Source organism: Chiloscyllium plagiosum, chromosome 18 (assembly GCF_004010195.1).
Source record: "Chiloscyllium plagiosum isolate BGI_BamShark_2017 chromosome 18, ASM401019v2, whole genome shotgun sequence".
NCBI classification, from domain to species: Eukaryota; Metazoa; Chordata; class Chondrichthyes; order Orectolobiformes; family Hemiscylliidae; genus Chiloscyllium; species Chiloscyllium plagiosum.
The window spans coordinates 42,516,444-42,541,725 of record NC_057727.1 but is presented as its reverse complement, the minus strand read 5'-3'; the positions used below and the strand labels follow the sequence as shown (position 1 = coordinate 42,541,725).

At 40.7% G+C, this 25,282-nt stretch overlaps 1 protein-coding gene and 1 long non-coding RNA gene across 7 annotated transcripts in view; one reads left to right on the top strand and one right to left on the bottom strand.

Annotated features, from left to right (window-relative positions):
* The window catches only part of LOC122559072 (chemokine-like protein TAFA-1), a 474,754-nt gene extending 465,991 nt beyond the window's left edge, over positions 1 to 8,763 (bottom strand). The window contains exons 1-2 of one of the 6 annotated variants that reach the window (XR_006314330.1): positions 7,221 to 8,763; positions 5,118 to 5,238 (exon numbers count right to left, since the gene is read on the bottom strand). Coding sequence is in view for 1 of the 6 variants with exons in the window: in XM_043708309.1 (XP_043564244.1) it covers positions 5,118 to 5,238; positions 7,221 to 7,313 (214 nt within the window). In the remaining 5 variants the exon portion in view is untranslated. Of the gene's footprint in view, positions 1 to 5,117; positions 5,301 to 5,504 lie in introns of all 6 variants that reach the window. The other 5 variants (XR_006314332.1, XR_006314331.1, XR_006314334.1 and 2 more) reach the window with 5 other exon arrangements.
* LOC122559073 overlaps positions 6,194 to 25,282 on the top strand; it is a 41,544-nt gene continuing 22,455 nt past the window's right edge. Inside the window, exon 1 of the long non-coding RNA XR_006314335.1 lies at positions 6,194 to 6,272. This is a non-coding gene — a long non-coding RNA (uncharacterized LOC122559073). The remainder of the gene's footprint in view (positions 6,273 to 25,282) is intronic.

Sequence of the window (25,282 nt, the reverse complement as noted above, 5' to 3'; positions counted from 1 at the left end):
AATCTGAAGTGAGCAAGTCTAAACCAACTTAATAAATTGAAATTGAAAGACTTCAATAGTACCATATGAAGAATACATGAATCCCTAAAAGCAAGTGCAAGGTTATGATCTTTTCAATCAAATTAAAATGACAGGAACTACAAACAGGGAAACCCAAATAGTTAGAATTGTCATCTGAACTTGCAGATAAAGATTAAACTAATGTTTCCAAAGAAACTGCTATTTTTAGGTCTTGCAATAAACATCTGTACTCAATGTAATTGACATTTGATTAAAAATATTTAACATTTATGTTGGAGCCATTTCAAATGTACTGAGAACATATTCAATAGTTTATAAGCAAACATTTGGGCAGTACATGTTTCATATATTGTAAATGTGTAGGCTAATGCATGACAAGGCAAAAACACCATGGGTTTAAAATTGTCAGCTGTTGGCTGAAATAAAAGACTGCTTACAACCCTATTATTTCTTGTTATTTATGGTTATCCGATTTATTCTATAGAGTATATAGAACAACTGCCCCCTCAGCTGATGAATTATGCTGAACAACAATTGAAAGAAGCATTGAAAGTGGTAAAGGTATAAAAAGTATTTTGGCTGGAAAACCTCAACATCCATCAGAAATAGCTCAATGGTACCGATACAGACAGAGTCCAGAAGGACATAACTATTAGACCAAGCCTATAGCAGGCACTGCAGCAACTAAAAAGAGGGGAACAATCTGCTTGATACATCCATCTATCTGTTACAGATATAATTGTCCATGCCAGCATTTGTAGGAGTAACCACCAATCAATCCTTGTGGAAATATAATTCAGTCTTCACATTGAGGATACACTCCTTGATGCATGGCACCAGCACCATGCTAAATGGGATAGATTTCAAAACAGGTCTAGCAATTCAAGATTGGGCATTATGGGCCATTAGAAGCAGAGTTGCATTCAACAACAATACATAATCTTCTGGCCTGCTCCAGGTTTACCGAAAAGTGTACAGTGTCAGCTCAATACTGTTACAACACAAGACTATTTGCATGCTAAACATCAGAGGTCATGCAATATAGACAGCCCCAATCTAAACAAGCAATTTCATTGCCAGTGAATCACATCAAATTAACATTCTCATATTAGTACTAAAGTCTTGTACCCTAGTGCCAGCCTAGACAAGCTATTCTATTACAGCTAGGGCAATGACATCTACTAAAAAATGAGGAGAATTGAGTGGGCATATTCTGTCCATTGTTAAAAATCACATCAGCCTGGCCAATTACACCCTCAGTCTATTTGCCACCAAAACATATGGGGGAATATGTTGTTGACAGGCCTGTCAAGCTGTATTGACACAGCAATGTCTGAGTTTGGGTTTCACCAAGACCACCAAAACTCCTGACTTCATGATAGCTTTTGCCCATAGATTATCATGACAGATGAACACCAGATGTGAGGAGTGTGTGACTGCCCTTGATATCAAGGCAGCTTGGAACCAAGGCAGAATGGGAACAGGGGGAATTCTCTCCATTGGTTGGAGTCACACCTAGGACAGATGAAAGATTGTTATCATCATTGGAGGTTAATCATGTCAGTCCAAGACCATCACTGCAGAAGTTCCTCAGGTAGATATTTTCCCAATTAAAATAAGTTCACATATGTTATTACACATCTCTGGAGCAGGTCTGACTTGACTTTGGGCCTCCAGATTCAGAGGGATATACCACAGCCCTAAAAGTTTTTCAGTGTCTTACCCTAGGCCCAAATATTTTCAGCTGCTTCAATGACCTTCCCTCCAGCAACAGGTTAGAAATGGGGATGTTTGCTGATGACTGCACAGCATGCAGCACCATTCACAACTCCTCAGATAAGTGTGTCATCCATGCCACAAGTGACAGAGCATGGTCAACAAGACAGAATCTAACCATTTCCCCTTGACATTCAATGCATTACCATCACTGAATCTCCTAAAGCCATCCTGGAGAGTTACCATTGACAACAAACTGAGTAAAGGCAGTCATATATTAATACAGTGGCTACATGACCAGGTCAGACATTAGGAACTCTCTGAAAAGTAACTTAAATCCTGTTTCCCACCTACCACTACAAGACATTAGTCATGAATGTGATGCAATAATCTTTATTTGCCAAAACGAATGCTGCTCCAACACTACTCAAGAAGCTCAACAAGCTCCAGAACAAAGCATTCTATTTGATTGGGCCCCATCTGTCACCTTCAATATTCACTCCCCACCTCAAGTGCACAGTGGCAGCCTGTATCTAATCTACAACTTACAATGCATCAGCACCTTAGATAGTACCTTCCAAACCTGCAACCTGTATCCATTCAAGGCACAAGGCAGCTGACACAATACCTGCAAGTTACCCACCAAGCCACACAGCATTCTGCTATGTAACTATATCAGTGGGTCAAAATTGTGACAACAGTCAACCTGCACCACCTGAACTGCAGTAGCTTGCAGCACTTTCTCCAGGGCAATTACAGATGGGCAACAAATGCTGGTGTAGCCTTAACACCAACGTTTTCCAAAAATGAATAATTTGCAAAAAGGAGTTTCTGACTATTAAATTATTGTACCTTTAAAAAACCTCAGTGGATCAGTAACCTCTATGTGTCCCATCCAAATAATTATATCATAATATTACCAGCAGAGACAGCCCCATTTCTGTATTGGAGTTTAGCCTCCATAGGAGCGGTAGTCCTGATCACATGTCCCTAGCCTGTTACCACATCCCTTTCCTCTAACATTGTGCTAATCCATGAAAAATTGACATGGTTTCTGTTTTAATTACAAACTGCACTAACAAAGCAAAATCTCACAAACCTGTGTAAAAATACATCTCCAATAATTAAAAATGTAAATAATGAATTCCAAATAGAAATCATTTGATATGTTATGATTGCATCTGCTTGTTTTCACTGCTGTTTTGACTAAATCCCCTGTTACACAGAAGAGCCCTGTGGGAAGGGAGTTCCACACCTCTGTTCACAATTAGGGATCAGAAAGTGCCTGCCCCTATCAACTGACTTGGAAAAGGGTAAGTTGCTAACTCGAATTCGTGCTCCCAATCCTCAAATCAAAATTGAATTTGACCAGTGTGACCCTCCAACAGATGTAAAAAGCATTAAACACCCTCAAAACTCAGAAGGCCTTTAGTCATGAAACCATCTCACTAATAACATTGTAGCAGTGGCTTGAATTTAATTGGGGAATTATTTATGTTCATTAACTATTCGTGCCAAAATGTCAACATTGAAACTAATGGTTGAAAAACAGCTAACATGTGTGCACAATTAAACCATATCCTTAGGAGCAAACGGGTACAATTTTAAATTATCTTGGTCAACCCGTTTGGACATCTTATGACACACCTCAGAGAACAGGTTTAACCTTAAACTGCAGCAGCTAAATAATTTATCAAAGTGAATGTCAACTTGGCAAAACAGTCGTGTCAATCCTAAGCATGGGACAACTGGGTAGAACTGATTCACAAAGTGAGGGGCAAAGAGATTTCGGGAAAACTTCTCAATGCAAGCGCCCAAGTAGCAGAGTTCTGCAGTGCTGGCTATGCCTCCCCAGGTACAACTAGCAGCCAGACAGGTGTGCAGGACATGCGAGAGCGCTTTCCAGATTCTACACGAGGATTTTCCTCCTGGCGGGTGGGAGGCATTGAAAACCCGACGCTGGCAGTTCAGGGTGAAAGCCACTCTGAACTGACCATTTGAACTCTGCCAACAGCAGTAATTGTCCCCGGTAGTGCAGATTGGTGGCTGTAAACACGGGGATTTAAATCAGGCGAGTTGCTTCATACATCCCAGGAAACCAATGAGAGAGACTGAACCCTTTCATCTGCCCGTGTCAATTGATTTGTCGGTTTTGTTTGCTGTCTTGAGAAAATCTTATTACTTGTGTTAAAAAAAAGACCACGATTTCCCCCTTGCTCTTGTACATGCTAATATCTCATGCTTGTTATATCCTATCGACAGAGCTGGTATTCAGTGGAGCTGCACTTTCTGTGGGAAATAAGGCACGTTAAGATTGTGTTTTCCTGATCAAACTCGACTGTCGCCGATTATTTCCAGGGTGAAATTTGCCTGGACAAAGTTTCCAGTCTCTGGTGTAGACAGACAATACAAAGGGAGACCAGTTCCGCCAAAGGAAGTCAATAACGTCAGGATCAATAGATTCTCACTTGCATATTGTCGCCTGTTGGCCTTTCTGTTGTTAAAAAAAAAACCCACATTCCCGGAATAGGGATGTGGAAGCAGCTGTAATTCGGGGAGTAGCAAACGCGGCGCCGAGCTTTCCGAGCTCGTCCTTCTCAGTGTGCTGCTGTCACCAGGCACTGAACTGGGGACTGGAGGATTCCTTCACAGATCGGAGCTCGACCCCTTCCCCGTGCGTACGCGGTGGCTGGTGACATGAGAGACAGAGGGAGACCTGACACCAACAGATTGGCACTCGCTTCACTCCTCGACAAGTGGAGGGCGATTTGAACGGGCTCTAGATCATGTCAAATGACACGCGACTGTCATTGCAGCGGGCTGTATGTGGAGGGAGAGAGGAGACATGGGGCTGTTTGCGGGGGTCGAACTGCGCTCCGTCTTGGTGCAGAGTAGGCGTCTGCTGGAGATTCACAGGAGGAACCTCTAAGCTCAGACATTTATCAACTTTGATCCCGGCCTTTCAGAGGCTTACGGGCGAAACGATCTGTCAGTGTCTCACTGCGGCTCCGTCCCGCAGCCCTTTACACTGGGCACTGGGAGGGGGACCTTGCACGCTTCTCACATTTTTATAGCCCCCATCCCCAACCCCGCTCCCCCGGCCCGGCTGCCTGCAATATTCTCCCATTTTATCTGGGTCATTCCCAGCAAGATTCCTTTCCCAGCCAGCCTGCCTGATTCTCCTGCTTCCTGCTAATGTGGGAGGCTGCGAAAAAGTTCATCCCCCTCCCCCTCCCCTCCCCATCTGCTCGCCTCTTCCTCTTCCCTTCTCTGAATGGGCCGGGAATGGGAGCAGGGAGTCGGGCTGGGGACCTGCCTCCCTCTGACCCCTCTGCAGGTTCCACACACGGAGCTCAGAGCCAGGCTTGAAAAGAGCTTACCTGGCCGGTGCAGATAAAGTTGCTCGAGTGTTGGCGGAAGGGCTCCGTGACTGAACACCAGGGCGCAGGCTGTTATCCAGAGAGACAGCAACACTGACATTGTAGGGACCATCGCGTCTCCCTGTAAAGCAGGAAGTGGGAAATAAACTTAGGCTGCCCCTCGGCTCTCGGAAACTGCATCAGCTAGAGAGAAAAAAAAACTGTCTCAATTCTGCAAGGAAATAAATCCGTGCACATCGCCCTAACATTAGAGAAACTGAGTCCAGGTCCAATCCCATACAAGTGGCAAGTTTAAGGGGCGGGGGGGGTTTAAAGCAGAAAGCGCGTTGGCAGGCTAGGAGCACCCCGACGCCGGTTTTTATACCGAGGAACGCATTATCCACTCACCTATGGGAAAGGGCCAACTCTGTGGGAATGCTTGAACTACCGACTCTCCTTCATCGCTTTCCCCATGAAAATAGCGGCAGACTAATTGGTTTATCAGAACAGGCTTGACTTCATTCGCTCTCTCACGTCTGGGCTAGAAGCGTGTCCAGGAGGCGCGGGCCATCACTTGCCTCCCCACACACCCCTCCTCCTCCTCCTCCCCCCTGCTCAGTTCTGAGGCTGGTCCATGTTGTGCAGAGAGGGTTAAGTGGAAATCCGCTGATAACGAGCCGACTGATCCAGTTAGCCCCCGGAAAGTCGCTGTGCCGTCCACGTCTCGCCAGTTCTCAGGCGGCAGCTCGGTTCCACAGGAAGGTTTGCAGCGATACCAAGGAAAGGATGTAGGCTCTCAGCCTCCCCGGGTTACGGGATTGTACTGAGGGAGCCCTCACTGGTTCCGGGGAGGAAAGGGTGGATAGACGGCGTTACAAGGAGCAAAGCAGCAGCGGAGCCCGGAAACCCTCGTCTTCTGCCCCAGGTCCAAAGGCTGAGCTTGCACGTCAGTGCTTACCGGCTCCCCCCACCCCCCCAAGAGCAAAGCCTCTGTATCTCCGCGCCCTCCTTCTCTGGAAACAACCCGGCAGGATGCGGAATGAACCAGCGCATCGCCTCGTCACCAGCAACTGAGAAGTTTCCCGGGAGCAGCGGGTCATCTATCAGGGCAGTCGGTGTCAAAGTTGACAGAAATATCCTTCATGCCTGACGTTGAAACGAAGACAAGTTTACTACGTGAGCATGTGCAAGGGGCCGTGGGCGGTAATGAAGTCTTATTTCAATCCCGTCCACCGAGCTCATTTAACTCTGACTGGACCACGGAGACATTCCCCTCCCCTCCCCCTGTCTTTTTGTTTGGTGTGTGTGTGTGTGTGAAGCGCCAATCTCTCCGTGCCCTTGTACTGGCGGTGCTGCAGTGATCCCTCCTCTGTCTGTGTGTGTGTGTGTCCACACCTCCTCTGGGATTGTTTCCCGGGCTTTGATTCTCCCGCCACTCACTCCTTACCTGCAAGAGTCGGGGTAACCAGAGAGAGGTGTGACTGGGGGTGTTGGATTGGGGGGGGGGGGGGGGGATGCTCAGTCTCATGGGCTTGATAGAGTTGCCTCCTGCCTTTCGGTCACGTTAACAGTGAACATGTGAACCAGCAGCAACTTTCCCGGGAAGCCGGCGAGCGGATTATTCTCTCCAATGCAGGGTTCCCATCAGGCGGAGGAATGGCTGTTAGAAACCCAGTTAAGGACGCCAATTGTATCCCGCTCCTTCTCCCTCCCAGGCAGTCTTTGCGATGCATTGCACTTGAGAAACTCGACACAATGTCTAATACCAGCAACAACAACAAAAAATGTGGTCAGATAATACCACGCGCCAAACCGACCTCTCTTTCTCCTCAATTCTTTTCCAACAAATCGGGTGCTGTTTGTCCTGTCATTGCCCTCCCCGAAGCCTGTTTGGAATTTCATACATCTTTTCTTCACTGCAAGTTAGCACCGCGTCTTAAAGCGACACTCTCTGCTTAACGCCAGAAATTAACCTAATTGTCAATTACCAATTTCTGCCGCCAGCAGATACTGTGAAGGGATGTGCAAGTGGGAGAGAACCCTTAACAAGAAAATATCAGGTGATGATAACTCCACCGGCCACTTATCCCCGGAGCGCTGCCCCTAGGAAGAATGTTCACTCACTTGATGAATGAGTCTGAAGTCGCTGTAACTAGTGGCAGAACTGTAATTAAATAAACCGTGCGTCTTAAAAGCTGTTGAAGTGGCAAGTTGCATTTCTGCTTCTGCCGAATAATTGAACTTTCTCGTTGGTATTAACACCGCTGTGGACCAATGCGAAGGACCCTTTCGGCTGTGCAGCGATTCGCCAGTAATTCCATACCCGTAAAGGATTCAGAAACATCGCCTCTCTATTAACTAGGGCTGGTTAGACAGCATTCCAAACCTAGCTCCAGATACATTACATTATATCAATATATTCGCGTGTGCAGGAACCGCAGGCAGCCTTAAAGTTGTCCAATTATATTTCGAGTTCACACGTACATCCTGTAATAGGTTCCTTGGAACGAGATATCTGTTTCCATTAAGATATGGTATTTGTACACGACCAGATTCGCCTGGGAAATGTGGGAGAATTGACTTTTTCAATACGTTGCATTTGGACGTTCAATAGTTTGATGTTCGCTTGGAACGTCAAATGTTACTTATAAAATCAATTATTTAAGATTAATCTGAGTTGCTATCTATTCATCATCGCTAATTGTATTTCTCATTGATTCGTGTAAAAGTATAGGAAACAAAGTAACCCTGTGTTACATTTAACAGCGTTGATAGCTGACGACGAGTCGTCGTTGATTAAAATGCAGCAGAATACATATATATGTAGGAGATATGTAAAACTGCTATTTTAAAAACAACTGTCTTTCGAATCACTGTGAAACAAGGGGGGAAAACCTTTAGATCTCCGCCCACGAGCAGACTCTTGAGTTTTTTGTGACTTCAATACATTTACTCTGGAGAGAAAGTTGGATTCTTATTTTTAAATAGCCAATATGTCACAGTTAAACAATAAACCGCAGTCTAAAGCATTTCAGTTTATCGAGCGCTTTCTTTTAGAAATAAAGTCGGAAATTTGAGGTTGATGTCCAATAGACATTATCCGAATGAACATAAAGCTTTACACAAGGGTCTCTGCATTGTGTAGATACATAAACAAGTGCTATTCTAAACCCCATGCACTTCAAACTAATCGCAACAATCGCGTTTTGGCAACAAATGATTAAACTCGGGTGTTGAGCTATATTTAAAAGGGTCACCATTGAACCAGGACAGTAATATTAAAACTGTGTAAATCATTGGTGGAACTGTATTTGGAATAGTGTGTACAATTTTCGTCTCATCCGGTAAAAAAAACGTTGCAATAATTTAAAGAATTCAGAAAAGAGCGATCAGAATGACTGAAGCAATGGAAGAGCTGGATTCCCAAGAACAATTATGTAAGTTGGACATCTTTTCACTCGGGAAAAAAGATATAACATTACATCTGTTTATTTTTTCTTCTTCTGATGTCGTCCACGACAGGTTATTTCCCCGTGGCAGGGAACTGGCGAGGGGATAAATTCACCACTGATCTGGGGAATCATTAGTTCAGCAGATTTTTGGGAAACCAATGGAACGTGCTGAGAGAAAGTGAGGACTACAGATGCTGGCGATCAGAGTCGAAAAGTGTGGCGTTGGAAAAATCACAGCTGGTTCCGAAACGTCGACTCTCCTGGTCCTCGGATGTTATCTGAACAGCTGTCTTTTTCCAGCGCCACACTTTTCTACAATGGAACATGCTCCCTAAGGAGATGGTGGGAGCAGATTATATTGGTTTATTCCATGCAAACTAAATGCATATTTCTTCCCAAGATAATATTTTGGGATAGATTGAGTAATTTAGGACATGGCATATGATAAATGTAACATACTTGCGAGAGAAATAGATTACTTTGAATCTATTCTTCCCAAAAGATTTCCCGCATTGAGGAATTCCTCACTTCATGTCAGAATGTGTTCCAGATTAATTGATATTGATTAATAGCCATTAGTAACCAATAACACCATCATTACTGTGTTACGTGGCTACCAGGTTGATTAAAAATTGAGAATGAAAGTGGGCCATAATTTTTGCCTTGGACTTCATGAATTTTCTGTAAGGCTAAATTAAGGTCCAACAACCAATTATTGTAAGAGTAACTGTTTCTTATCTATGACAACCCCCAAATTAACCAGTTAATGGATGAGTTTAGAGTGTCTAGATCAGAAGTAATGGTAGAATGCCATTCCAGGTAAGTGAGGACGAGGGTGCCCAAAGATGGAATAGAATTCACAGCCTAGCCTTCACTGTCAGGATGGAGGGATAGCTGCCTGGAGTAACTGTAGCACACAAGTGGGCGAGAACTTTAAGCTGACTTGGGGCTCTTGTTTGTCCAGATTGGATTTTCTACAGTGTGGAAACAGGCCCATCGGTCCAACCATGCCAACACCAACTCTTCGAAGAGAAACCGACTTAAACTCATTTCCCTACACTTATCTCGACTAAGGCACCTAACACTATGGGCAATTTAACTTAGCCAATTCATTTAACCTGCACATCTTTGGACTGTGGGACGAAACCCACACAGACACAGGAGACACAGACAGTCACCCAAGACCAGAATCGAACCTGGGTCCCTGGTGCTGAGAGGTAGCAGTGCTATCCACTGAGACACTGTGCCGTCCAGTTATCAATCAACTCTGATCTTAGCCAATCTGCCACCAGGACTGCACCAACAGGTAGCAACACAATTCCACTATACATCTGGAGATCAGAATGAATGAATTTAAGTCTTTAATTATGCTCCCTGCTAATGGGATCTTTCTCCACATTGTGACATTCTGCTCAACTTTCAGTATAATTATTCAATGATATCAGAATGACTAGTTCCTCATTCTTAATGCAGCAAATTGCTCGATAACTATCATTATTCAGTGACATGCAATCATTTTTAACTTTCATTGAGGGGGTATTTCAAAACTTACTATGATTACAGGAACAATGAATCTGAATGTGATATCTTCATGGTTTCAAAGTATCAATTTTTGACATAGACAATGCTTGTGAAGATCTATCTATGAATGCAATGCTTAAGCTATAGCATGAATTGGAATTGGAATACATTCTTCAGATCCAGTTCATTGGAAGGGATTTATCAGTGCTAATATGTCATAATCCAATTAAATATATTCATGGCCTCTTATAGTACAATGATATTCTGCATACCTCTGAGGCTGTAAGCCTGTATTTAAATTCCACCTTTTCCAGGGGTGTGTAATAACATCTCTTAAAACAACTAAAATATTATTTGGTTATGAAAGCTGGTGCATATGCGACTGTTTGCTTCATTTTTATGCATTATGGTAAATTGTAAATATAAATTGTAATGCATCCTAAAAACAAGTGAAGTGGGGAAATGAAACATAACTTGTTTTAAACAGCATATGTGTTTGTAAGTCATTCATATAAAGCTTTGGGGCATCCGGAACCATGAGGTGAAAGGGGTGTCGTTGCAAGTAAATTGGCAAAACTGCCATGAAGGAAGCTATTAAACATGATTCAGTGACAACATGGGAAAATGTACTGGCATCAAACTACTTTATTTCTTGTTTTATCGCTAGACCACAGTTGTAGCCCCAAGCCACCATGGAACATATTGTTGAGATCGGTCAGTGTAATGAATTTCTGTATAATTATAATCTGTCAGCTAAAAGTAGTTGATGTAAGTAAATAAAGCAGAGTGGACCAAAGATGAAATTGAAAACGTAACATTGAAAATACAGATATTGCAACTTATTAAGACTGAATCTCACACACTGATGGATGAGCACAAGTTTTTGGCATAAGAGAATTTGATCATTTTTCTATTGTGAAATCTCAAGGCAAAACATTTTCATTGTTTGACTAATCTGTGGAGTGCTGTAATTAGTCCCTTCAGAACTTGGTTCAGTTAGCCTGTAATGTCATGTACTTTACATAAATTGTTTTATTTTTGCTTGTGTTTATTTCTTTCAAAGTATATTCATGTTATAAGGTTTTTGCTACTCATCAAAACTATTGGACACACCACAGCAAACAAATGAAAAAGGCACGCATATGGTCAATTTTTAATTGCAATGCACTCCAAATATTTTCACAAGGTCGTACTGGTCAAAGTTGATGGAATACAAATAATCCTTTCCCCCTAATTAAATTAAGATGGTTACTAAATCACAGAAGGTTTTGCAAAAATATGTATGTGTACATATGTATACTCCAAGATCTGGGAGTTCACTCCTCAGGATGTTTTTCAGTTTGGACCACTGTCAATTGGTATGGAAAGCTTTCTGAAATTAATAGCAATTTGTCATCATTGTGTGACTTACCTTTGTATGCAATTCATATAAGCACTGAAATTTAATTAATGCTGCTCCAGTCTGTCACTCTATAACACCAGGTTATACTCCAACAGTTTATTTGGAAATATTAGCTTTCAGAGCGCTGCTCCTTCATCAGGTGGTTGTGGAGTGTAAGATCATAAGACACAGAATTTATAGCAAATGTTTACAGTGTGATGTAACTGAAATTACGTTTTGAAAAAGACCTGGATTGTTTGTTAAGTCTCTCATCTTTCAGAATGAACGTGTTAGGTTTCAGTTCTTTCATATGTAAATCGAGGAACTTTTTTAAAGTTACAAGAAATAAAGTAGTTTGGTGCCAGTACATTTTCCCATGTTGTCACTGAATCATGTTTAACAATTGGTGTCACGTCGGCCCAGGTTTGAGGTGCCCTGTGTGAGACTGTCTAGGCCCAATGTTCAGACTGATTCTAATCTAAAGAAATGGAGTTACAAAATCTTACATGGATTCATGCAATTTTTGAGCAAAATAAAATGTAATTCTGCAAGTACAAATTCACCCCACAAACTAATATGCAGTGTGTGTGTGTGTGTGTGTGAGAGAGAGGGGGGGTTATGAGTGTCTGTGAGAGAGTGTGTGTATGAGTGTGAGTGTATAGAGATATAAAACTGTGAGAGGATGTGTATGTGTGTGTGTGAGTGTTATGTGTGAGCGTATGAGAGAGAGCTTGTGTAGTGAGTCTGCTCAAAAACTGTTTGAGAGTGTGCATCTGTCTGTGCGTGTACATCTGTCTGTGTGTCTGTGTCTGTGTGTGTGTGTGCACGTGGGGATGTGTGTGTGTGTAGTGCAGTGGCGTCACCTATAGTTGACATAAACCCAAGGTCCCGGTTGAGGCCATCCCCATGGGTACCGAATTTGGCTATCAGCCTCTGCTTGGCTACTTTGCCTGTCCTGAAGTCCGCCTTGGAGGATGGTCACTGAAGGTCTGAAGTCGAATGTCCTGGACCGCTGAAATGTTCTCCGACTGGGAGGGAACACTCCTGTCTGTTGATTTTTGTGTGGCGTCCATTCATCTGTTGCCATAGCCTCTGCTTGGTCTCGCCAATGTACCATGCCTCAGGGCATCCTTGGCTTGCAGCGAATGAGATAGACAATGTTGGCTAAGTCACATAAGTACCTGCAATGTTCACAGTGGGAGGTGTCCCCACACGTAATGGTGGTATCTGTGTTGGCACTCTGACATGTCTTGCAGCTTCTGCCATGACAGGGTTATATGGAGTTGTCCTGAAAGCCGGGCAGTTGGCTACGAACAATGATCTGTTTGAGGTTTGGTGGTTGTATAAAGGCGAGAAGTGGATGCATGGCGAAGGTCTTGATGATGTGCTCATCCTCATTGATAATGTGTTGCAAGCTGTGAAGAACATGGCATAGTTTTTTCGGCTCCTGGAAGTTCTGGACAAGGAAGGGTACCCTATCGGTTGCAGCTCATGTCTGTCTCCTGAGGAGGTCATTACAGTTTCTTGCTGTGGCACATCAGAACTGGCAGTCGATGAGTTGAGTATCATACCTCGTTCTTATGAGGGCAGCCCGGAGTACTTCCAGGTGCCCGTCACGTTCCTCCTTATCTGAATAGATCCTGTGTATGCATAGGGCTTGTCCTTAGGGAATGGCTGTTTTAATATGTTTCGGGTGGAAGCTGGAGAAGTGTAGCATCATCTAGCAAGACGGACTTCGGGACAAGCAACAATGCAAAGTGGCCAAGCAGAGGCTGATAGCCAAGTTCAGTACCTATAGGAATGGCCTCAACTGGGACCTTGGGTTCATGTCACATTACAGGTGACACCACTGCACTACACACACACACACACACATACGCAGACAGATGCACACTCACAGACACAGACACACAGACACTCCTACACACACACACTCCTACAGACACACACTTATTTGCCTCCACCACCTCCTCTGGCAACACATTCCAGGCACTACCAACCCCTGTGTAAAAAAAACTACCTCTCTTATCTCCTTTAAACTTTCCCCCTTTTACCCTAAACCTATGCAGGACACCTCATACCTTCAATGCATTATCTGAGCCAACATGACACCAGAGAATGTAACTTTTAAAAAGTTCTGCGATTTACATACGAAAGAACTGAAACCAATATGATCATTATAAAAGATGAGAGACTTAACAAACAATCCAGATCTTTTTCTATACATAATTTCAGTTACATCACACTGTAAACCTTTGCTTTAAATTTTGTGTCTTATGATCTTATACTCCACAATCACCTGATGAAGGAGCAGAACTCTGAAAGCTTGTACTTCCAAATAAACCTGTTGGACTATAACCTGGTGATGTTTGATTTTTAACTTTGTACACCCCGGTCCAACACCTGCATCTCCAAATCACTCTGTTTATTATCCATCTCAAAATGTAACTGGCCATCATCCTGAAAATCTCCAGGGCAGAGATTGAGTCTGAAATTAATGGTCTGCCTCAGCCATGAGGTGAATTTTTTCAATCAGGAAGACTTAGAAAAGAAATGTTATTAGCTTTGAGAGTCCATCCAATGGACAAAAGATAAACATCTTGGCAAATTCTTCATCACTGTTGGTATCAGTAGGACATAGTGCTATTACTTTAATTCTGTACTACTATGTGCAAGGCTGACTGTTGTGAAATGACTCTCTTTGACAGTTTTAGGGCAATAGAAGTGAAAGTGTTGTTAATTCCGGTTAAAAAGTAATTACAGCATCTGATGTGCTGCTTTTCCTTTATCACACGATTCACCAAAATATTAGATATATATATATAAAGCAACATGGTGTCTGAAGCATCAACTAATTATGATATCTAATAGTGAGGCTAGCTAAACACCTAAGAACATAATGATCATGAATGGTTAAGATCAGCCTCACCACAGGAAAGATGAACCAACCCACTGATGACTTTGGTTTGTTCCATTTTGGAACTGAATTTAATTTTAATTTTTTTTAACTAGCTCACAGGATGTCAGCATTGCTGGTGATATGGATCAGACCAAATGCCCTCAAAACATATCATGGAGATAGCCTCGCCCATAACTTTAATCTTATTTAAAGGCAAGTATAAGGCACTGTGTTCCAAATGTGACGTGATTGGTAAAACTACTAAGTTTTAAGCAAAACACACTTTATTCTTACACCACAGTTAAAATTCAAACAAAAAAAAATGTTAACTCTATCAAAATACTTTACAGAAGAATATATTATTCAACTATGAATTATCAACTGTTCTAATATAGCAGTATCCCATAAACACACCCTTGGAAAAGGCAAATTCAGCAAAACAGATTTCCCTCACTTGCCAGCTTCTCCAATCCAGGAGAAGGAATACTGAGAAAATGAATTTCGCAGCTAAGGGAGAACTCAAGCTTTTGCAGCAGCAAAGAGACAAAGAGCTGTATCTAGCTGCTTCAACTCCTAAAACACTTGAACAACTGGAAGCAAAGCTAAAAACCCTAGGTCTGTGTGAGTTGACTTCACCCACTCATGCTTTGTGCTTCTTCTTTTGTCTAAATTAGAAGAAGCACAATGCTCGTCACTCTGCTTTCCACAGAGGTTTACAACACCTCTCTTCAGAACAACCAAACCCCTCTCAAAGGTACATATTGTCCCACTGGCTTGGCCAGGAATTATTGTCAATTGCTGAATGTCCAGGAGAAGACAGTGGTGAGCCGAATTCTTGAAAAACTGCAGTCCTTGGAAGGTAACACTCATGGTGATGTTAGGAAGAGAGCTTCAGGATTTTGATCCAGTGACTATGAAGGAATAGTGATATAGATCTAAATCAGGATAGAATGTGGCTTGGAGAGGAGCTTTCAGTTTGTGGTGTTCTGAGCTTAACTAATTGAAGCAGATGAAGATGGTTTAGCCAAAGACACTACCCTAAGGATCTGCTTTAGGGTTTTTGTGTAATGATAGTATTCCTACCTCAGAGCCAGGAAGTCTGGCTTTGAGTCCCATCTGCACCGGAGGTGGCTCATAACATCTCTGAACAGATTGATTAGAACATATCTACCCTGAGGAACTTGGGGTTCTTATGGCACAGCGGTACCTATCCTTGAGCCAAGAATCAGGCACACATGTCTCATTTACTCCAGATGTATATAATGACATCCCTGAACAGGTTGATTAAAAATATTTCCCCGAGGAAGTATTGTGTTGAACTGAGATGATTGATCTTCAGCAACCACAATCACCTACAAATTTTCCCCTGTTACCCATTGACTCTAATTTTGCTGGGGCTCCTTGATACCATAAAAAGTCAGATGCTGCCTCAGTGTTAACAGGGCAGTCTCTCTCTCTTCATCTCTTCAGTTCAACTCTTTTGTCTGAATTTGAACCAAGTCTATCATGGAGTCCAAAGCCAAGAGGCCCTGGCAGAATCCAAACTGATCATCCATGAGCAGTGTCAATGACTCCTCCCACCACTTTGCTAATGCTCAAGAGTAGACTGATAATATGATAATTGTCAGGTTGGATTTGTTTTGCTTTCTATGTACAGGACATACTTGGGAAATTTTTCACATTGTCAGGTAGATGCTAGTTTTGTTGCTGCACTGGAACAACTTGGCTAAGGTGTCATAAAGCTGGTCCTTTTTTCTAAAACCGGTTCCTTTTCTCAAGGATACTGCATCCTTGATTTTTTTTTCAGAAGGGTCATAAAACATTCCAGGCTCAGAAACAGCTGGGTTTGGTACAGAGATAAAAGGGTATTGCAGGTCTTTTTGCTTATACATAAATAGATGAGACTTTAGGCCGAAACGTTTATGATTAGAAGTGACCTGTATAATGAAAGGGGAGTGGCCAGTCCTGGAAATTGAAGTTAAGTTAGGAGTTCAGCTGTGGAACTGTGTGGAAACAGGTTGCTAGACTCTCTCTCCTTCGGCCCTCTAACTTCAACCTGTCAGCCTTTGTTTCATTTTTTGCTCTGTGTTTCAGGGGTTTGTTTATTAGGACTGTTATGTATATACGGAACAGTATAATTAAGTCTAGTTTGTATAGATTGAGTTCTATGGGTATTTTATATTCCGTTCTTTGTGTTTTATTCTGTAATTTTGTGACTACATTTTTGTCTGTTTTAAACCTGGCAGTCAACCTAGTTAATTTACTCCAGGTAATTTCACTGTACACTTACCGAGATAAATTGCAAAGTTATGGCTTGCTTAAGAATGTTTTAAGTGGTCTGGCCTAGTCCATAACAAGGTGTACATCTAGTCCTGGAGCACAAGCCTCAATACTATTGCCATAATGTTGTTGGTGCTAATAGCTCTTGCAGCATCCAACATATTCAAACATTTCATATACAATGAATCAAGTTGGTTGAGGATTCGCATCTGTGATCCTAGTACCTCAGAAGAAGGCTGACATAAATAATACACTTCTGCTGAATGTGGATAAAAATACTTCAGCCTTGTCTTTTACACTGATATATTGGGCTCCCCCATCATTGAGGAGAGTCTTCCTCCTGCTTAGTTAGTTGTCCAACATCATTCACAACTCTATGTGACCTCGCTGTAGCCCTTAGATCTGATCCATTGGTTGTGGGATTTCTTAACCAATAATATTCATAAATCATACACAAACAATGGCGGGCTGTTATTTGAGTAGGCTGTGTGATAGATCACTCAGTTATGGCACGAGATACCAGATGTTGCTAAGGAAGAGATTGCTTGTTTGATAGGGCTAGGTTTCCTATTGTCACTTCCAGTGCCGAGACTGAAGCTAGACTGTCTGTCAGATTTTATTTCATTCTTTTGACTTTGTAGCATTTGTTATAACTGAATGGTTTGTTACATAATTTCAAAAGGCATCTAACAGTCAACTACATTACTGTAAATATGGAGTCAGGTAAAAATGGTTGATTTCTTTCCCTAAAAGACATTAGGGATCTAGATTGGTTTTTACCCTGATTGACAATGGTTACATCATCACCATTAGGTTAGTTTTTAATTCCAGATTGTTAAAATTGAATTCAAACATCTGCTATGGTGAGATTCAAAACCAGGTCCCCTGAGTGATAACCTAAGGATGTCAATTACTAATTTAGTGACATTACCACTATGTCACTGCTTCTCTCAATTCATATCTTATCTTTGAAATTAATTTGATGATACGAAGAATCTTTCTATTCTTTCCTGCCCACATATCTCATGAATTTACATACAGGCTAAGATTAAAGACACAAGCAATGTGTAAAGCTGCACTAAAATCAAGTTTTCCCAACAGACAATATTCTATTTAACATATTAGTATTTCTGAAAAAGACACATTTTGATGAAGCTTTTTGTCTTACATTCAGCAGAGCACTCTCAAGAATACCAATGTAAAGGAGAAACATTTTATACTGTTTGAGAAGACAGTGCTGATCATTTGGCAAGGAGTTTCTGATTGATAGACAAATTGTCCTGGAGAGTGCACTAGTTAAGTGATAACTGACAATTATACCTGGTATATAATTATATGAGAAACTATATCAAATATAAAACTAAATTTAAAACCAGGCATGTTGACTCTTATTGAACAAGGCATTAGTCTGAGGGATGAACCAGAGACTGGCTGTACATATCTGATTACTGTCTGCAAACATGGTCTATGTTGTACTGTACATAGCCTCCAGTATACACATATGTGCCACACAGTGAGCCTGACTGACCATTGGAATTGGGTTGTTAGCATAATTCATAGCACTCTCAAAATTATGTATCAAATGTTCTCCAATTGTAGAATCATATCAAGTGTTGGAAGCCATACTTTGAGATTTGCAAGCATTGCCTGGTTAGGTATTGTTACTATCTTACTGTTGCCAACAGTTCAAGGGACACACTGTTTAATGTGCCAGTCTTTGGGAGAGAAGATCTACATACCTAGCGTCACACTAGCACTGAAATTCATGGACTGAATTACTCTTTTGTGTGGTCAGCAAAACGACCTTTTGGCTGAACAGCAACATTCTGTTGGTGACAAGTACTGCTCATATTGCTACTGCACATAGCAATATGAAACAACAGCTTCACCTATTGAAAAAAAAGGACTGGGAGTAGGCTATTCAGCGCTTAAGGTCAACTCTGCCATTCAATATTATCATGGCTTAACATCCAACTCAGTACCTTTTTCTCACTTTCTCCCCATACCCTTTGATCCCTTTATTCTAAGAAATAAATCTAACTCCTTGGAAATATTGAATACTTTGGCCTCAACTGTTTTCTGTGGCCAATACTTCCACAGCCTCATTACACTTTGGATGAAGAGCCTTCTCCTCATCTGAGACCTCAATAGCCTACCCTATAAACTTATAAAGTAGTCCCCTGAGTCTGTAATCTAGGGTCATTGGGAACAGCCTTTGTGCATTTACCCTGTCTAGTCTCATTACAATTTATTTAGATTTCTATAAGAGTTCTCCTCATTCTTCTAATGTCCAGTGAATGTACTCTTAATTGATCCAGACTCTGTTCAAATATCAGTCTTGTCATCCCAGGAATCAGTCTGGTAAACCTTTGTTTTACTCCCTCCACAGCCAGAACGTGCTTCATTAATTAAGTAGACCAAACTGCACACAGTACTCTAGGTGTAGTGTCACCAAGACCCTATACAATAATTGCAGAAAGTGATCCCTGTTCCTGTATTTAAATCCTCTCACTATTAAGGCCAACATACCATTTCCCTTCTTCACTACCTGCTCTTCTTGCATGTTTACTTTTAGTGACCGGTATACAAGGACATCCAGTAATCATTCCATGCCCCCTCTCTCCCAATTTATTGCCGTTCAGGTAATAATCTGCCTACAAAAACAGAAATTACTGGAAAAGCTCAGCAGGTCTGGCAGCATTTGTGAAGAGAAATCAGATTAACATTTCAGATCTGGTGACCCGTCCTCAGAATTGTTTTTCACTTAATAATCTGCCAACCTGTTTTTGCCACCAAAGTGGACAAGCTCACATGTATCTACAGTATGCTTCATCTGCCATGCATTTCCCCACTCACAACTTATTCAATTCACACTGAAGCATCTGTGTATCTTTCACAGTTCACACTCCCACCTAGTTTTGTGTTATATGCAAACTTGGAGATATTTAATTTAGTTGCCTCATCTAAATCTTAAGTGCTGGGGTCCAAACGTTCTGAAGTGCTGGGGTCCAAACACCGATCTTTGTGATATCCCACTAGTCACCGGTTGGTTCATGAAAAATGTCCTGGTTATTCTTGCTGTTTGTTTCCTTGCTGCCAACCAGTTTTCTATGCACGTCAGTATGCTACTCCAATCCCATACCCTTTAATTGTATGAGCTAATCTCTTATGTGGGACCTTATTGAAAGACTTCCAAAAGTCCAAGTAAACCATATTTACTGCCTCCTTGTTATACATCCTTATAATTCCAGCAAATTTGTCAAGCATGATTTCCCTTATGTGAAATGCTGCTCAAATTTTGAGATATATAATTCCTCCTTGGTACTCTGAGGTGGACTGAGCACTTTCCAGAACCAAAAGTGATGGTGTCGGCCTACACATGAGTTTGTGTGATATACTGTGAGAAATGTTGTGATTTGGATAGCTCTTGTCTTGCAATAATGGCTTTAGTGCACTTTATTTCAACTCTGAATTTGTATGATGAGCAAAAGGGCCCAACTTATCAGATTGCCAATAAATCAATTTTCCAATATGGAGAATTGTAAGAATCCCACTGAATATATATTGACCGATGAAGGTGGCTTACACTAAATGGTCGGAGAAAATACCATGGCATATTTCCCAATTCACGCATGCAGGAAAGGGATATATTTGAATGCACAGCTCATGTAAGAATTTCCTTGTATATTTTAATGGGCTCCATTCTGCACTCATTCATGTTTGAACTAGAACACTCAAATCTGCATCTCCTTTACACTGAAATTTTTACAAATATACAGCTGAACGTATGATGGTACTATGAATTTGGGAGACATATTTTGTCCGTTTTCTTTTAATGAAGAAAGGTTGAGACAGAGGTGGAGAGCAAACTGCTCAAAGCCACTGAAGTAAAAAGCTTGTGAGGTTTTGGGGTTTATTTTTTACAAAAAATGTTGGAACAATAGAAGCAACCTGACTGGTTTTGGCCAAGTTCCCACAGAATGAAGATTTTTAGTTTTAGATTTCAGCAGTTGCAGGAGTCTTGAAGATGGATGTGGAAGCTCTTATTCCTCTCAGGTTACAGGTAAAAGCTGGGGTTTTCTTCCTGATACTAGAATTGCATGAGAGACAATCTATTTTGCTGAATTTGCCTTTGCCCAGAGTGTGTTAATGGGATGTTACTATATTGGAACTGTTAATTAGTCATAATTAATATATATATATTATTTGGTCAAGCATTTTGGTCGAGTTATTCCAGTTAAGCTAATTCCTTTTATTTCCTTTTTATTTTGTCTGTATTTTAACTGTAGTGTAAAAGTAAAGTGAGTTTTGCTTAAAATTGAGTAGTTTGACCAATTGAATTGCATCTGGAACGCCTTACACTCACCTTTGGAAATAAGAAAATGTTAGGGTCTAGGCTATCTTCTTCACATATTTTGAGGAGGTTTGGTCTAGCCCATAAAAATGCAAGACGAAAATATTGATAAAATGTGCCTTGTTCAGCAATAATCAAGTTCTGTATTCAAAATATTACTCATACTGGATTTCTTGGCTTAATTCTTCATGCATCCTGGAGTAATGTGACCAGCACAAGCATGTAACCAGAGCTTTGGAGACAATGTTATGAAAGTACTTGACACAAATGTCACAATAGAGTATTGAGTATAGTTCTAGCTAAACATCAGTTTCTCATCTATGATGTTTGAGCAATCATGTTGAAAAGTATGGAATGAATTATAAAAGCTGTAGAATGTGCATTTTGTCTAAAATGAATGCAAGCAATGGTGCTTTAAAATTCTAAGAAATAATTTGCAAGCATCTAACCATTCTGCAAGAGGCAGGTGATGAGCTGACATTTCCATTACTTGAAGAAAAGCTTGAAGATGTTTTTTGTGCCAAGTTTTCCATTACAATGCTGAAGATGCTTGTATCAATCCTTGCATAGTCAAAAGACAACTTCACTTGTCTGATCTTTCTCCAAAACTACATCACAGCTCATTTCAGATTAAGTATTACATTTGGGCGTAAATGCTATTGTGTATCAATATGTCAGATGAAGTGGGATTATTCTAATCTCAAATTTTAAAATGCTTATTATCTAATTTTAAACTGAAATTTTAATGTGGCATTGTCACTACCGAAATAGTTATTAAGATAAAACTCTTGGTACATTGCACATAATATTTATGACAAGATGACGTAATTCATGCCCTAGTTGCACTTCGGCAAAAAAAGTATGCTAAAAAATTAATGCTGCCTACAAAACTGCATATGTTGCAGCATACACATTTCTAGTAGCCAAGTTCACAGCTCTGCTGTTTTTTTTTTTACAACAGACTGTTCTTTACTGTTCCAGGAATTTTGCGTTCCCATAAATTCCTCCAAAAGATAAGTTGCCTCTCTACACATAACTTAAAATTGTTAGAAAGTTGTTTTTGGTAGCTATGGCTCAGTTCAGACCACTCTCGTCTCAAAGTCAGAAAGTAGTAGGTGAAGGTCCCACTCCAGCGTACACACAATAACATTAAGGCTGAGTTGCCAGTACAGGACAGGTCAGATGTTAATCCAAAGGCCTGTCTGCCCTGTTAACCTAATGTAAAAGATGTCATGACTATTACAAAGAAGAGAAGAACTTGCTGCTCTCATGAACATTTAACATCACAAAAAAAGATATTCTGATTACTTATCACTTTTCTGTTTGTGAGAGCTTACAAATTGTCTGCAGTGTTGTCTTTAGTACAAAAGTAGTGACAATTCAAAAGCCCTTCAGTGGCTGAATCTCACTTTGAGATTTTTGGCAATGGAATTGTATTAATTCATTTGACGTGTGGGTGTTGATGGCTAGGCCAGCATTTCTTGCCTATCCTTAACTACTCAGAGGATAGTTAACAGTCACATTACTGAAGGTCTAGTGTCACATGTAGGTAAAGATGGCAGTTTCTTTCCCTAAAGGATAATAATGAATCAGATGGGCTTTTCTCTGACAATTAACAATGGTCTCATGGTCATCATAAGACCCTTAATTCCAGATTCTTTACTGAATTCCACCATCTGCCATGGCAGAATTGAACCCAGGTCCCCAGACATTCCCTGGGTCTCTGGAGTAATAGTCTAGTGATAATATCACTTGGCCATCACCTTTATTAAATGCGCTATATATATAAACTTCCTTCACCAAATGCAGTCAAGACAGGAAAGAGTATCTAAATAGAGTCAGGATGGTGGATTTATTTAAAAAGAAATAGATGTGAAGGGAAGACTACAGGGATTGTATTTGAGAAGGGTAGTTTCATGTGGTGCAAGAGACTTTAATCCAAATGTTTTTTAGAATTCTGGAAAAGCATTCCACCCAATATGAAATGTTTTTTGCAAATTTCAGTCTGTCATTTATGCTGGAAAAATATGTGCAAAATAACTTTTTAGTTAATTAAAACTACAGTAGAAAGGAACTGTTCTGGTCGGATAGACTTCACTTGATCTGAGTTGGGACCAGTGTCCTGGCAAATCAAATAACTAGGATTTTGGAAAGGGATTTTAAACTTAAAAAGTGTGGGTGGAAGATTCCAGAGAGGACAGATAAGCTCATAAAGCAAACAAATATGTCAATACAGCAGGGCAATGTTGGAAGGGATAGACTGTACAAGCAATTTAAAAAGAAAACAACACATAGAACCAAAGGGGGAAGAAGATTTTTAAAAGGTCAAAATGAATGGCTCCTAACTGTAAACGCACGTGGTCTGTTTATACCAGCATTATAGATAGTTCACAGAAGTTAGCCAGGTTGATCCTGGGCATGGAGGGAGTTTCTTCCGGGAAAGTGAGTAATTTGTGGCTGGACTCACTGCAGCTTAAAAGAATGGGATGTGACTTTATTGGAAAGTGAGCTTTTTAGTGGCTTGATGGAGTAGATGTTAAGTGTTCTTATTTCACTTTTGTAAGAGCCTATGGACATAATCTCAGCATAAAAGGTCACACATTATAAGACAGATAAGGGAGCATATCTTCTCTCAGAGGACGGTGAATCTGTGGATTTTTTTGAAACCACTGAAAGGTATAGAAACTGTGTAATTAATGATATTCAAGGCTGAGATAGAAGGATTTGTAATCAGTAAGAGAGAATCAAAGTTCATGAATGAAAGGTAAGAAAGTGGGGTTGAGGATTATCAGATCAGTCATGATTTCATTGAATGAAAAAGCAAGAAGCAGTGGGCTAAATGGCCTATTTAAGCTCCTACTGCGGACAATTGTTTGATCACAACTTCAATTAAGAAACCTAAGATTCACATGCTGTTATGTGTCTTTATTCAGGTTGAACTTTCCAAGTTTTTAAGTTCCTTAATTAACCTGAATATGATTCTAACCTTAGTTCCCTGTGCCAGCCACATCAACAAATTGTGAAGAAATACTTAATTTTAAGTATCACTTCATTAAAATAAATACAGCATTTACCAGCTCTTTGGCTGCAATATGTTAATCCCTTTTATGCGTGCTTCAGAGATAAATGAGACAGCATGGATCTTTGAAGAGCCCTTAGCTTATCCATGTCTTTTATCCAGTCATTCTAACCATGGAGAACTTTCAATACCACGTGTTAACATCTATCTGATTACAGTATATGCATGCATGCTAAAAATAACTATTTTCTAATCAACCTGTTTAGAGATGTTACAACACACCACTGGAGTACATAGGACTTGAACCTGGGCCAGGGTCCTTACCTGAACCAGAAGGCCCAGATTTAAGTCCCAGTAGAATAACATCTCTGATCAGGTTGATTAGAAAATAGATTTTTACATACTCTAATTCCAGTAATTAATAACTAAACACCCACCATTCCTGATCAATTATGTAGGTTGCAGAAAATATATTCTACAGTTTTTGAAGTGTTTACAGTAGCTATAAGTTGCTGTCTGATCACCATTCACCTTCTCCTTGTTTCCCTAACGTTAAAATGAACAGCTACTTTATGCATGTTTGCAGCATATTTAATTTTATAACTCATGTTACTGTTGCCATTGATATTGCACCTAAAAGTTAAAGTTGCTCTCAGATATGCTCCTGATGTGAAATTGATATGTCATAATGATGAGACACAACTGGAACACTTTCACGTTATTGATTAACTGAAGCACAGTTATTTGTGTTCCTTGCTGAATGAGTTGGAGTTATGTATCCTTGTCACCATCTTGAGCTCTGTGTGCCAAGTACTGGAACTGACCAGAAATAACTTCAATGTGCTTCTTTCAACTCAAATATTTGTGTCAGTAATGAAACGACTGTACAAAATTCTGTAGAAATTTCAACTGGTTTGTGAATGATCATGGTGGCTGGACATGTTCCGCTAGAATTTCTCTTCATCAAATGAAAGTTTGATGTTGACAAATGACTGAGGAGTAAAAATTAAATTCCGCAGGATGATGGGAGCAAGGTAATGATCAGTACTGTATCAGTCATCCATGGTCCATTCTGCTAATGTGTTCTTTCAGACTGGATGATTGGTTGGCAGATCTGTTGCTATCTATTCTGGGCCCCTGTTGTCTGAATTTTCTCCTCTGTTTCCTTGAGACACTTGGTTCTCACACAAGCAATGTTTATATGGTGTCTCATCAACATTTTTCCTCCTTTCTTTTCAGCCTCTAAATAAGATAAAGAGAACAGGTAATCCCTGAAGATG